This window comes from Eucyclogobius newberryi, unplaced genomic scaffold, assembly GCF_026437365.1.
Source record: "Eucyclogobius newberryi isolate DKJ021-1_F unplaced genomic scaffold, fEucNew1.0.hap1 SCAF_18, whole genome shotgun sequence".
In the NCBI taxonomy this organism is placed as follows: domain Eukaryota; kingdom Metazoa; phylum Chordata; class Actinopteri; order Gobiiformes; family Gobiidae; genus Eucyclogobius; species Eucyclogobius newberryi.
The window spans coordinates 15,400,429-15,412,997 of NW_027315812.1; the positions used below are offsets into that span (position 1 = coordinate 15,400,429).

At 39.5% G+C, this 12,569-nt stretch overlaps 1 protein-coding gene across 9 annotated transcripts in view; it reads left to right on the forward strand.

The window, feature by feature from the left end:
* Window positions 1-9,302, forward strand: part of relch (RAB11 binding and LisH domain, coiled-coil and HEAT repeat containing) — a 22,159-nt gene extending 12,857 nt beyond the window's left edge. For 5 of the 9 annotated variants that reach the window (XM_072450640.1, XM_072450643.1, XM_072450642.1 and 2 more), the window contains 16 exons: window positions 93-233; window positions 309-473; window positions 572-719; window positions 791-947; window positions 1,024-1,147; window positions 1,227-1,275; window positions 1,642-1,721; window positions 1,965-2,071; window positions 2,171-2,270; window positions 3,197-3,279; window positions 4,886-4,949; window positions 5,023-5,161; window positions 5,563-5,679; window positions 6,714-6,802; window positions 7,213-7,283; window positions 8,311-9,302. In XM_072450640.1, coding sequence (XP_072306741.1) covers window positions 93-233; window positions 309-473; window positions 572-719; window positions 791-947; window positions 1,024-1,147; window positions 1,227-1,275; window positions 1,642-1,721; window positions 1,965-2,071; window positions 2,171-2,270; window positions 3,197-3,279; window positions 4,886-4,949; window positions 5,023-5,161; window positions 5,563-5,679; window positions 6,714-6,802; window positions 7,213-7,283; window positions 8,311-8,431 — 1,755 coding nt within the window. In that variant the 3' untranslated portion in view covers window positions 8,432-9,302. Of the gene's footprint in view, window positions 1-92; window positions 234-308; window positions 474-571; window positions 720-790; window positions 948-1,023; window positions 1,148-1,226; window positions 1,276-1,641; window positions 1,722-1,964; window positions 2,072-2,170; window positions 2,271-2,363; window positions 2,427-3,196; window positions 3,280-4,077; window positions 4,161-4,885; window positions 4,950-5,022; window positions 5,162-5,562; window positions 5,680-6,713; window positions 6,803-7,212; window positions 7,284-8,310 lie in introns of those variants that run through there. The other 4 variants (XM_072450641.1, XM_072450644.1, XR_011927711.1 and 1 more) reach the window with 3 other exon arrangements.
* Window positions 9,303-12,569: the final 3,267 nt, after the last annotated feature.

Below are 12,569 nucleotides of genomic sequence, written 5' to 3' on the forward strand. Positions count from 1 at the left end.
GAAAACACTGTGAACGCATCTATATAGAACTAGAATTGCATCGGTAGACTAGAAATAATCTTTCTTTTTTTTTATCCCTTTCCATCCTGCAGAAGGAGATCCGGAGCTCCTTGGTGTTGTCCATGTTGCAGCAGATGCTTGCTGACGATAAGGCCGACATGGTCAGAGAAGCTGTTGTCAAGAGTCTGGCTATTATTATGGGTTACATTGACGACCCTGACAAATACCCTCAGGTATAAATAGTTTAATCATTTTTACACCCAATACACTTTCTACAGTCTACTTACTGTGGTCAAACGTGTGTCCAGGGTTTTGAGCTGATGCTGCTGTCCCTTGGAGACCCGTCAGAACGGGTGGTCAGTGCGGTCCACCAGGTCTTCATCCCCGCCTTCGCTGCCTGGACCACTGAACTGGGCTCTCTGCACACTACACTTATCCCCTCCCTGCTGGCACGGATAGAGAAACTACTTATGGTATGAACTAGAAGAAGAAAATGACAAACAATTTTGTTGAAGAGCAGTCATCTGTTTGTTATTGATTTATTTAGTCAATAATTGTTATATATTTCAAGCAAGGAGAGCATGTCCTGGACGAGCACAAGCTTCATGTGTTCCTGTCGGCGCTTCAGTCTCTCATTCCTCCTCTGTTCGCTGTGGTGCTGCAGAATGCACCTTTCACCAGCAGAGCCAGACTTCACGGAGACATACCTGCCATTGAAGGTACGAACATGAACTTTGCATGCTTGTTTTTTGATGCATTGTATTGAATAGAATTCACAATTGCTTCTTAGTTACACGGTTTCCAAGGCCAGCTTCCCCACTTCAGGATGTAGCAACAATTATCGGCAGCAGAGAGATGTTGAGTGCCCTGTTGATACTTTATGACCACCAGCTTGAACATGAAGGAACCACCGGTTGGGAAAGCCTTCTTTGGGTCGTCAATCAATTGTATGATATGCCAACAGCCACAGATCTTTTATCATAGGTCATAATTCCTCATTATTTTCATGCTTGTTCTTTGCAGCCTTCCTCAGCTAATAGAGATTGTTGGTCGTATCAATGTAACATCAACAACATGCGTCCACGAGTTCTCTCGCTTTTTCTGGAGGTTCTGTCGCACATTTGGCAAGATTTTCACCAACACTAAGGTAACATACATTCAAATATTTAGCTTTTGGTTTTGTGATCTGCCTTTTTTGATGCCTGAATATCTCGTCCTCTTTTCAGGTCAAACCACAGTTCCAGGAGATCTTAAGACTATCTGAAGAGAATGTTGGTAAGATACAAACCGTGTTCTTCTTGGCTTATGAGTTGTCAGTGGTTTGCAGTCACTTATGGTTATGCCCTCCTCTTTCTTGTTTCTGGACATGTTTCTGAGTTTTATAGAAGCTTCTTTGTCTCCAATGTCTACAAAGTGATTGAGTGATGGTATTGTGACCCTTTGTGGAATGTGTTTTGTATTGAAAGCCGCTTTTGGTTTTGGATAATCACAACCATTATTACATTTTTGAAGTCAATACTTAGACAGCCACAATTATTTTATGTTTTGAAGAATCAGCATTCTAGAATGTTAGCACAATATATTGTTCTATTACTCAGATGTTTGATTTGTGTTTAACTCTTCTGCCTGTATTCTTTGTAGATGCTTCGACAGGAAATGGTATTCTCACCAAAGCTACAGTCCCCATCTATGCCACAGGAGTGTTGACCTGTTACAACCAGGTATGTTAGTTGTGGACTTGGCGGCTTGGTGTTCAGTATTTACATTTTAGCGCGATATCAATCATTGTTACACAGCAGGCAAGGTTATTATGTCACAAAGGGATATCTAATTCTTGCAAAACAAACATTTGCATGTTTTTGATTAACACAAGCATGCAAATAATATAATAAAAGCTTTGTTTATATTTCACTTCATAGGCCAAATAGGCCATCAGACCCTCTTATTTGTTTGTATTTTAACAGGAAGAAGACCGCAAGTTATTGGTGGGATTTTTGGAAGATGTCATGACCACACTGTCTCTGTCCCATGCACCTTTGGACAGTTTAAAGGCCGCCTTTGTAGAACTGGGGTGAGAAAACAAGACCTTATATTTTTCAGCAGAATATAACCCTAACTATTTTAATTTATTACATGGATTCTCTGATATTCATTAGCATTTTTTTCCCAGTGCTAATCCAGTGTACCATGAGCTGTTGCTCACTGTGCTGTGGTATGGTGTGGTACATACGTCTGCACTGGTCCGCTGTACAGCTGCAAGGATGTTTGAGGTACAAAACACAGTGTTTCTAAATTATTCTTATTGAACTTAACATTTTCTGCAGTGAAGTTTTGATATTGAATGTTTATTTGCTGTGCGCTAGCTTGGCTTGCTATTGCTGCTATTAACATGCATTTAATGTCAAGCTAGCTTGTTTTGCAAATGTTTGGCCAGTCAATCCTGTTGCATTACCGGTTCTGGTTCCAAATGCATGACTAGTTCTGAGTGCATGAACTCTTGAGTGTGCACTGGTCTTGACAAAGACTAACAATGGCAATGCATAGTTTGCCTGTTCATTGAAAATATCAGAAATAGTTATAAAGAATAATGAGTTTAGTGGTTTTTCAACTCCACTCATTGCATACGGCATCCGGTATGTGAATTACTGGGTATCAATCAATGAGACCTGTGCATACTCAAACTGGCACAAAAGATCTAGGCATTGGAACTAGGGCCATGTGAACTTGAGCTAAGGGGAGGAGGAGTGGAAGCATATAATGTCATCTATTGTTCATTGACCTCAGTGCCCCCATTCCATAGTGTATAGTTCACACAATTATAACACGTTATAAAAAGTTCCCCAGATTTCAAGATGGACAGTTTGCATGCTGTGAAAAGAGCCCATTTAGTCACCTAAGTGTCAGATCATTTTAGTTAGAGATGTCTGTGCCATCGTGTTCATATGTGTGCATGTGTGTAAATGCCATGTGTAAATACAAACAATGTAAACACACTTGCTAGGTCTGTGCTGTGCCGTTCCGTGCCTTGCTGCTACAGTTCAGTGTTTACCACTTTCTTCCTTTTTTTTGTCTTTTTTTTTTCCCCCTTCTTTTCTACTTTGCTTTCTCTCTACCTATTTGGCGGTGTTGCTCGCACTTGTCCCAATGCCCCGCCTACCTGTGTGACATCACGGCTGGCTGTGTCCAATCCGATCAGCTGCTGGTGAAGGGGGTGAATGAGACGCTGGTAGCTCAGAGAGTGGTGCCGGCTCTCATCACACTGTCCTCCGATCCTGAAATGTAAGTGCAACTCCGATAACAGCAGCTAACAAACCTGCAAACCGGCCGCGCCGCGTCTCTCTCCCCCTTCTCTCTGCCGCCTGACACCGTCACCCGGCCACCTGTCTGTTCCCACCAGGAGATAATCAAATCGGTGTCAAAGTTTTCATAAAATACATTCATATTTTTGAAAACTCTTTAAATTATTTTAAATAGCTAGTTTAACATGAATGACATTTTACTAACTCTCATCTGAAGATCATACCAGAGGATTAACACGGATTATAACCAGGACTAATAATGAGTGGTGTTTGTTAAAATTGTGAATACCAAACTAGCCATTGCAGAACTAATAAAGCATTATATTTGCATTATTTGAAATGAAACAGGATTATGCCACTCTTCTCTTGAGTACCACCAGCACCAAAAGCCTTGCTTGAGTGCTCCTGTTTGGAATAGGCTAGTGTTATGGGTGTCAACATTGACACTATCCAACACAAGTCTGTGTCGCAAAGTCATGCTAGCTCTTGTTTTATTGTACAAACATGAATCGCTGTCAAGTCTCGTAGCTTTGTCTGTTTGCATGTGTCACCTCCAGCATGCTCCATCCTTCCCTTCCTCCTCTCCAGCACACTTTATTCAATTAAAGCCCCTTCCACTGGCTGATCACGAGCGAGTGGTTGATATTTTAACTCTGGCTTCCACCAAATTCCTCCTTTTGGATTTCTCCCTCCTCTATTTTCTGTCTTTCCTTTGACTCCGGGCTTGGCCTCCCCTAACCCCGCCCCCCTCTCATCCTGCTGTGTGGTGGGTTTGCAGCTGATTCTCCGAGGCATGAGTGAAGCATTAGTAGATCGCCGGGCGGCTCCGGCCCTAATAACTCTGTGCAGTGGGCCTGAATTGTGAGTCATCTGACACAGAACAACCTCTGTAAACATGATCATTTTGTGGGCTACATTTCACAGAAAGCCACAACAGTAGAATTACTATAAAGAATATCCATTTGTTTTGCTTATAGTAAATCTATTTAAAATATTCTAAAATGTTATCTTAATTTTTTCTCTGTTGGAATGCAGCCCATGTTTTCACACCATTCTATTACTCTTTTACTTTGCACAGATGTTAACTTAACCTGGATTAATATCTTCTGTCTTTATTCCCTGACCAATGAAAACTGATCATAATATTGCTTCCATTTTTGTATTTTCTTTATCACTTACAAACTGGATTTCCATATCACAAATGCACACCCAGCTTAAGCTTGTAGCAAACAAAAACATCATGACAAGTTTAAGAGTTACTACCATCTTATAACCTGTCCTATCGAGCTCGGGATTGAACCACAAAAACTATAAAAACACTATAAACTGCTGAAATATATGTGTCACACTAAAGTTAAAATGCTTTTTAATGAACGCTAAGTTTAGCATTTAGCTGCTAACATTAGGGGGAAATAATTATTGTTGTAATTATTACAAAGTGACAACATAATATCAAGCTCTATAAATAGGATTCCTGCTAAGAATGAATATGAAAATCACAAAACTGAAGGAAAGCATTTTACATACACCACACTAACATTTGTTCTGAACTGTTGATGCATTGTTTGCTCTGCTGCTATTTTTAGCTCTGTGAGGATATCCACTATTCCAGCGTTTGGGACCATCATGGAAACTGTCACACAGAAAGAGGTGATCCATAACCACATTACATTCTGTCATTTACATTTTACATGGTTTAATTGTGTTTCTTTGTCTATTTTAGCTACTAGAGCGTGTTAAAATGCAGCTAGCCTCCTTCCTGGAGGACCCTCAGTATCAAGACCAGCACTCTCTACACATGGAGATCATACGGACGTTTGGGAGGGTCGGGCCAAATGCAGAGCCACGATTTAGAGACGAGTGTGAGTGGACTAGACTTAATCCATTTTATGAGTTTCAAAATGATTCCTTCCTTAATTGAAGGATTTGGTTTGGAACTTTCCCCCCAACGCAGTTATGCTACACCAAACCATAAATATATTTTTGACCATAAATAATTTCATAATGTTAAGGTTAGGTTTAGGGATATTTTGACTGCATTCAGGGCTCCAGGACAGTTTTAGGACCCAGGTTTGGCAGAACTTTGTTGGGTGGGAAATTGCGCAGATAATATTTATTAAATTTTATATTAGATTGTCTTAATTCGCATGGCGACGGAGGACCACTGTGCCATGGCTTTAAACCCATGAATATATTGTACATAAAATCTTTTTAAATTTATGTTATTTCTAATCTTTTTGTAACTTGTTGATTTTGGTTTTAGTCGTGCTCCCACATCTCCACAAGCTGGCTCTAGCAAACAACAGTCAGACGGTGGAGAGCAAACGGATTGACATCGCTACACAGCTCTTTGAGGCCTACAGTGCCCTCTCCTGTTGCTGTATCCTTTACTGATATGGGCACAAATTTGTTTCCCAATGTATTCCCAGAAAACCCCTCCCTTTGACATTTTGCAACTGCCGAGCGTATTTTCCAGTTTTTAGTCTAACCGTATATTATGATTGGCTTTCATTCAGATCCATCGCCGAAATGGTGAGTCAGTAACTATAGCGTAGTTCAATACTAGCTACGATATCCTCTGTATCTCTGGCCTCGGTAAGAGTGTGTGGTTGAGTGTGTGTGTTGGCACTGTTAGCTTGTCATTTGGCAGTAGGAGAAAGGAAAAACAAGCCGTCTCCATTTTCAGGGTAATTATATGGTTGGTTAGGTGAAGGAAAAGATGAGAAAGACACTGGGAGCATGAGAAGAGCAAAGAAAGTTAACGCATCAGCTTTAATCTACAGCTATATTTGCCAGATTTGGGTCATTTAGCTTGGTCTCTGATGTGATTTTTTGCACGCCCCCCCCTCCACCCTTTCCTTACAGTCCTCTTTAATGTGTACGCCGCACCACCCATCAAACACACACACACGAGACAGCTGCGTCAAGCCTCATTCCTGTGGGTCTTTTTCAGGCTGTGATTTGACAAGAGCAGCAGTGTCCAGGAACCTCAGAGCTCTACCTCCCACTGCATTGGCTCTCTTGTAATCAGTGAGACAGTCTCTGAAATTGTACATTCCCATAGCTAAAAATATGGATTCATTCACCCCGTGCTTCATGTAGTTTCACTGGCTGTGACAGGTGGCATCTTGGATGGGGAGAAAAACTTGAAAAAGGTCTAGATGCAATGTGTTTCTAAATCACTGATTCTAAATTTGCATTACTGAGGATTTTTTTGTCCTCCAACTTTTTTCACTTGCTCAGTCTTGGAATACACATACAACATAGTGAAAACGCCATATATTTATTTACTGGTGAATTTAGTTTGAGTTTGTTTACTCAAAAATATCAAATGTATTGATGTCTGTCTGTCTGTAATTAGCTTTATATTCTACTCATCTTGTTGATTGAGTTTATCTTTAACGCACTGTAAAGTTATTTCTGAGGAGGTCATGGTCAACCACTTTCTGCCTGGTCTGAGGTGTCTTCGGGCTGACATGGAGCAGCTTTCCCCTGAGCACGAGGTATAAAGATACATGTATACACAAAGACTCTCACTCACACTCACACTCAAACAAGAATATCCAGTCAAACATCATGGACCTAAACGCATTAGATCTCCAGCACCATTCCTTTGTCACTTACTTTAAAGTAGACAAAAGGTTCCCAGACACACAGACTGACTGGAGAGAGTGTTGTGTACAGGAGATGCACTCATAAACTCTGCTATTGTTATCTACGCTTCCAAATTGCAACACTCATTTCACATGAGCATTCTCCTTTGTTGACTAACCATCAGCTGACTTTCAATGTGAGAATAATTTAAATCGATGGTTCCCAAATTGTGGTATGTGTCCCACTGATGGCACACAGTGGAGTTTATGTCCAAGAAGAGGAAATAATAATTGTACATTTGTTGATATTTTCTTTTTAGGTCATTCTCAGTTCTATGGTCAAAGAATGTGAAATCAAAGTGGAAAACAAAGCAATGGGAGATCCACAAGGGTAAGAAAATGTATCCTCTATAACCTCTAATTAAAACAAGTTTTGGTTAGCGTTGCATCAGAGACAAAAGCTTTAATCTCGAGACTAAAGTACTTGGAAGAGAAAGGCCATTTAGTTAAATTGGTGTAATGGTGTGGGTTCCATTCCCCAGAGCTTTGCCCTCTGAACATGCAAAGCGTGTCAGCACCACAGTCATTATTATGTGGTTATCATCATTGGGGCAAAATGAGAGGAATAGTTCTGGTAAAGCTTTAAGAACCTCTAAACAGCAGCCCCGTTGAGGAGATTTCTCCCATCTTGTAAACATGTGTTTCAGACTCATTAAAAAGAAGCAGCTAAAGTCTCCACACATAAGCTCATTTTTGAGGTGTGTTTCCCTCCAGCCTCAAGTTCAAAATTGTAGTCTTGTGCCAAAGCATATTTGTGCCTCAAAGCTTGGTCTATTAAAAGTTTTTAGTCTAAATATTGCTTTACTTTTGTTGCTTTTGGACACCTTTTTGTTTAGTTACAGTAAATTATCAGTCTGATAATATGCAGTTACTTTCATATGGATTTGGCCTTGGCAAAATAATAAGCTGTTCCTTACCTGACCCTTTTTAACACTGATATGCTGTGGGTCAAACTAAAGACTTCACGCTCTCTCCTATATGGCCACATTATTCTCATCTTTATGGGAATTCCAAGGTAGAAGCAATATACAAACAAATGCTAAAACTTAACAGTCATAGAGCCAACATTTTGACCGTTTTTACTAGTGCTGGGATACGATGTTTGTTCTGCTGTTAAACAATACAACACCTTTTGTAGATAGTCTAACTGGCTTCACTTCACTCTAAATCCACTTATTGCTCAAAAGAGGAACTTCTGGAGCCGTTAGACTGTAAATGTCAGGAGGGGCTGTGTTGGCAATCGCATTTCCTCCTCAAAAACTGGAGTAAAGGCCGACAAGCTCATCAGTGGAAATTATAGGTTTGTTATGGGATTTGGTTTTGACTACACATTTGTATTTTTTTTTTCTCCTTTGCAGGTCTGTGTCTATTGCTTCCAGTTTGGTGGGCGAAGATGCAAAGACCAAGTTTTTGAGCAAGATGGGGCAGCTCACCACGTCGGGCGCGATGCTAGCAAACGTCTTCCAGCGAAAGAAGTGATCACAACATTGACTATCACCTATAGCGGCTGGTTTTTAAACGATTTGCAGATAACGCCTCAAGAACCTGAAGGAAACCAGATGAAAAGGTGAAATTATTCTTCGGCTGAGGTTACCAAGTAATGGCTAATTCAATCCTTAAATCATAAAGTGCGGTTATAGCGGGGCTTGCTTTTTGCGCTGCGAGTGTTAACATTTCAGAGTGCTGGTTGAAGGAAGCTTTTGGACAGTATTGCAAATCACAGCAGGTTGTTTAGATGATCATGAATGAATCTCTGACCATTTCCATTAAAACCAGGATGGTCTCATCAATTTCGCGGTGACAAGTTCTAGACGGGGGAAGTGTTTTGTTGGGATGGAACAACAGAACAGTCTATAAAATCGGCCTATGTGTACAGTGAGTCTGTACGGCTACAATGTATTGCCTACTTGAAACTATAAAATGTATGTCTTTGCCTTTATTTCTTCATTGTCTGTCTTTTTTGTTTGGATAGCTTCTATTTTATAACTTATTTGTGTCTTAAATGAAGAAAAACATACTTAAACTTCCAAAGAAATTTGCACTTCACTGCTGTTTTGTTTCATTCTAATGTTTTAATGCAGTCTTGTACACGGCAGATATCACTACTGTTAATTATTATTTTGTGGTTAATGTGAAGCTGCTGGAGAACTCTTTAATCTCTTTGTTGCACCTTGTCTGTATGTGTTGCAGTGTCTAGCGATAATCGTATTTTCTAAAGTGGGGTCTTATGTTTTACGCCCTGAGAGAATCCGTAAATACTTGTATCATACACTGAAATGAAGATACTCATTATTATGTATATTTGAAATTGGTGTCGCGCTGTAATAAAAGATCAATTGTGTACTCAAAATGTTTATGTTTTATGAGCGCGTCTGCATACCCGAGCAGTGAAGCGATAAAGGGAGAGCACGCCGGTTTGATTATTGTTCAAAGTGTGGACAGGTGCTTTGGGCAGTAAAACAAAGCCATCTCGCAGACAAACACCCGCCAGCCCCCATGTAACTCTTTGAAGTAGTCTATTGTCTACTACGCAATACAACCATCTACCAAAGTCCATTTTGTGGGGCATTCCCAAGTTCTTATCCCTTTTTATAAAGAAAAGCTCTGTGCTGGAGATTACACTATCAAGAAGGAGTGAAATTATAAACTTGAGTATATACAGTAAAGAAAAAATATTACAATAGAATTTGGCGTTTACGTCCCTAGTATTTACTTTAGTCTTTTGTATGATTTCATGGCTGCAATTAAAGAAGAGAAGTTTAGTTTTTTCAGGTACTTGGTATTGAAGTATGACATAAATAGTCAAGTCATTTTACATTTTGTTTATTTGCTAAATATGTATCTAAAGCTGCTTCACATTAGAAATGAGCCCATTGACTTCCTGTTCAATATTGCAAAACTGTCTCTGCTGCTGGCCCCGCCTCTTCATTGTTGCAGCAAATGTTCATTTATGGGACATTTTTTAACCGTACATGAATCACTTGGACTCTTTAAGTTTTCAAATAATCACAACTAAGTACAGATAAGTGGGCAGGGATGGGGGGTAGGTGAAAACAGGAATTTCTGAGCATTCCGAGCCATGAATGCAGACAACACAGGATGACTCAAAAATGCATGAATCGCTCAAAATACAACTTTGAGCAAACTAATGATGAGGAAACACTGTTGCAACAGGGTTAAAAACGGTTTCTTTTGCATAATACATCTCCTTTATGAAACGTATTAAAGAATTGGTCATTTGAACTGAGTCTCCTTATAGTAGCAGTATTAGTATGCATTACAAAGCATAATTAGACTTACATTTCACTATTTGTTCAGTATTGTTGCAGTTGATTTGACTAAAATTCTAAAATAATTTAAGTATACCTTGTGTTCAAATAATGTAAGCGTCCACTGTATCAAAATTGGGATTAAAACAGGATCAAACCAGGACTAAATCAGGACTAGTATGAATGCAGCCATGAATCTACAGACGGCTGACAATGATTTGTACTTTATATGGAATTGGATAGAAAGCCCCGTAGAACTATTGCCATTTAAAGTCTCCAGATAGTAGAAGTTAACACCCCTTTGATAAGAAGTACACATTTGCATATTCGGCTAATATGCAACCACTCTCGATGATAACTATCCAGGTGGGTAAATAATGATTGATACAGCTCATATCAATCATTATTTACCCATAGAGTGAAATGACCGTTCCAGAGGCGGGAAGAACAATTATACAGTTCAGTATTCAAGAAAAAGTATTGTTGAAAAAACACTCAAAGTCAAGATATGGAGCTCAACAGTAAAAAGCCTACAGACAGATGTTTGAAGTAAATCTTTCTCAGTCAAATCCTGAGAAAAAAAAATCTAATATTAAAGGGTTTAAGACACAGTGAAGGCTAACCAGCTACATGTGACAATAACATGGGTGTTTTCAGTCCAAAAAAACTTTAAAACTTTAAAAATTCAGTGAAATATTTTAATAATTTAGCGGCTTATAAAGGTTTATAATCAGATTTTAAACAAAATGATCGGTTTTATGGTCGTTAGTTGTTACTTACCGCATAGCTGATCAGTATACCTCAAAGTGGGCGGGGAGGGTCTGTCACTTGCAGGTATGGTTGTTAATGTGCATGTCAAGTGCTTGTGTGGCTACCTGCATGCATTTTAACTGAACCTCTCAAGTTGTGTGGGAAGCAATAGAAATGAACATACCAGGAGCTCTTTATTCACAGCAGAGTGACCTGGTGACTCAGAGATCACATCTGTTTCCAAAGCAAGCAGAAGCAACACAGATCCAGGCGCTCCAAACCACCGGAACATGGTGGCTGCGCGCTAACCTTTTTGTTCCACTGTGTATGAGTGACAGAGGGAATGTGCCTGTTTTTGGGCGTTTGGGGAAATAGTTTCTAACTCCTAAACCTTCTTCCAGTTAAGCCATGAAAAAAAAAGCCAGAGAGTCTTATAGGGAAATGTGTAGGTGACGTGCCCTCAACAATCTATCTCTGAACAGAAATAGGGGTCTAAGGCACAACCTGTGACCCATTTACAACCCCTTTCTCAGGCCTAAACCAAAACAAAGAAACTGACAGGCTAATCAGAATGTTTAAAGCTGAATTAGTATGTTTTAATCTGCAATTTTCTGAGCTCTGGCCAATCAGATGATGCAGTGCTGTTATGTGGGTTTGTTGGCACAGAAAGGACCAGATACAGAGGTGAGAGTTGTGGATTGGGGTTAGTATGCAGGAGTACTTTTCTACCCAAGTACGAATTATAAATACTCATGTTACTGTAATTGATATACATCTCAGTTCTGAAAAGTGCAGTGCTTGGAACAGCAATGATACTGCTCAAGCTCCCTGGCCTCTGGTAGAGGACCCGAGCTTAGAAAAGGGATGAAACCACCCGCAGAGGCAAAATACAACTATTGTAGTAGTTATAATTACTACTGCAATTAGTGCAAATGATGATGACACATTTTAAATAAAAGAGCGTTAAATCAATTCAAAAACCCAATTCACCTTTTTTCCACCAAAAACTTTCAGTGACTATTCAAAATGTTCTCTTTTTTGATCTATTATGAGTAGCCTGGATTAGGGTTGTCAGAAGTTTAGACAATTCGATACTAATCCATACTAAAATAGTATTGAAACTAAAAACAATCATATTAATAGGAAAAAATGTGACCTTTTGGGAACAGTTAAAGAATATTTTGAGCCTAATCAAGACTATAATAAGACCAGCGTGTTTAGAGAAAGAAAGTACCATTCATTTGTGCTGAGATTGTCAATATTTGTGTAAAACCTTGAACAAAAAAATGTGTATCTTTAATTATTACTGTGGAGTCGAAATCGGTATCAAGAATCTATATTTCCTAGTATTAAAATCGAGTTTGAAATGTTAGTATCGTGACACTGCGAGTCTGTACTGGGCCTGCTCCATGAACTTTGACTTGTCACGCTTAGCAACAACACGGCACACTCACTACAAAGCACAAGTCAAACACAGGTCAGCCAAAGTGGGACTCTTGTAAAGCAGCGTGATGTCAAGTCTTTGGCCCGTTGACATTTTTTCACTCCTAAACCTACTGCATTGTAAGTGTCTTGTTTGAAGTGTGGCCCTTAGCTAC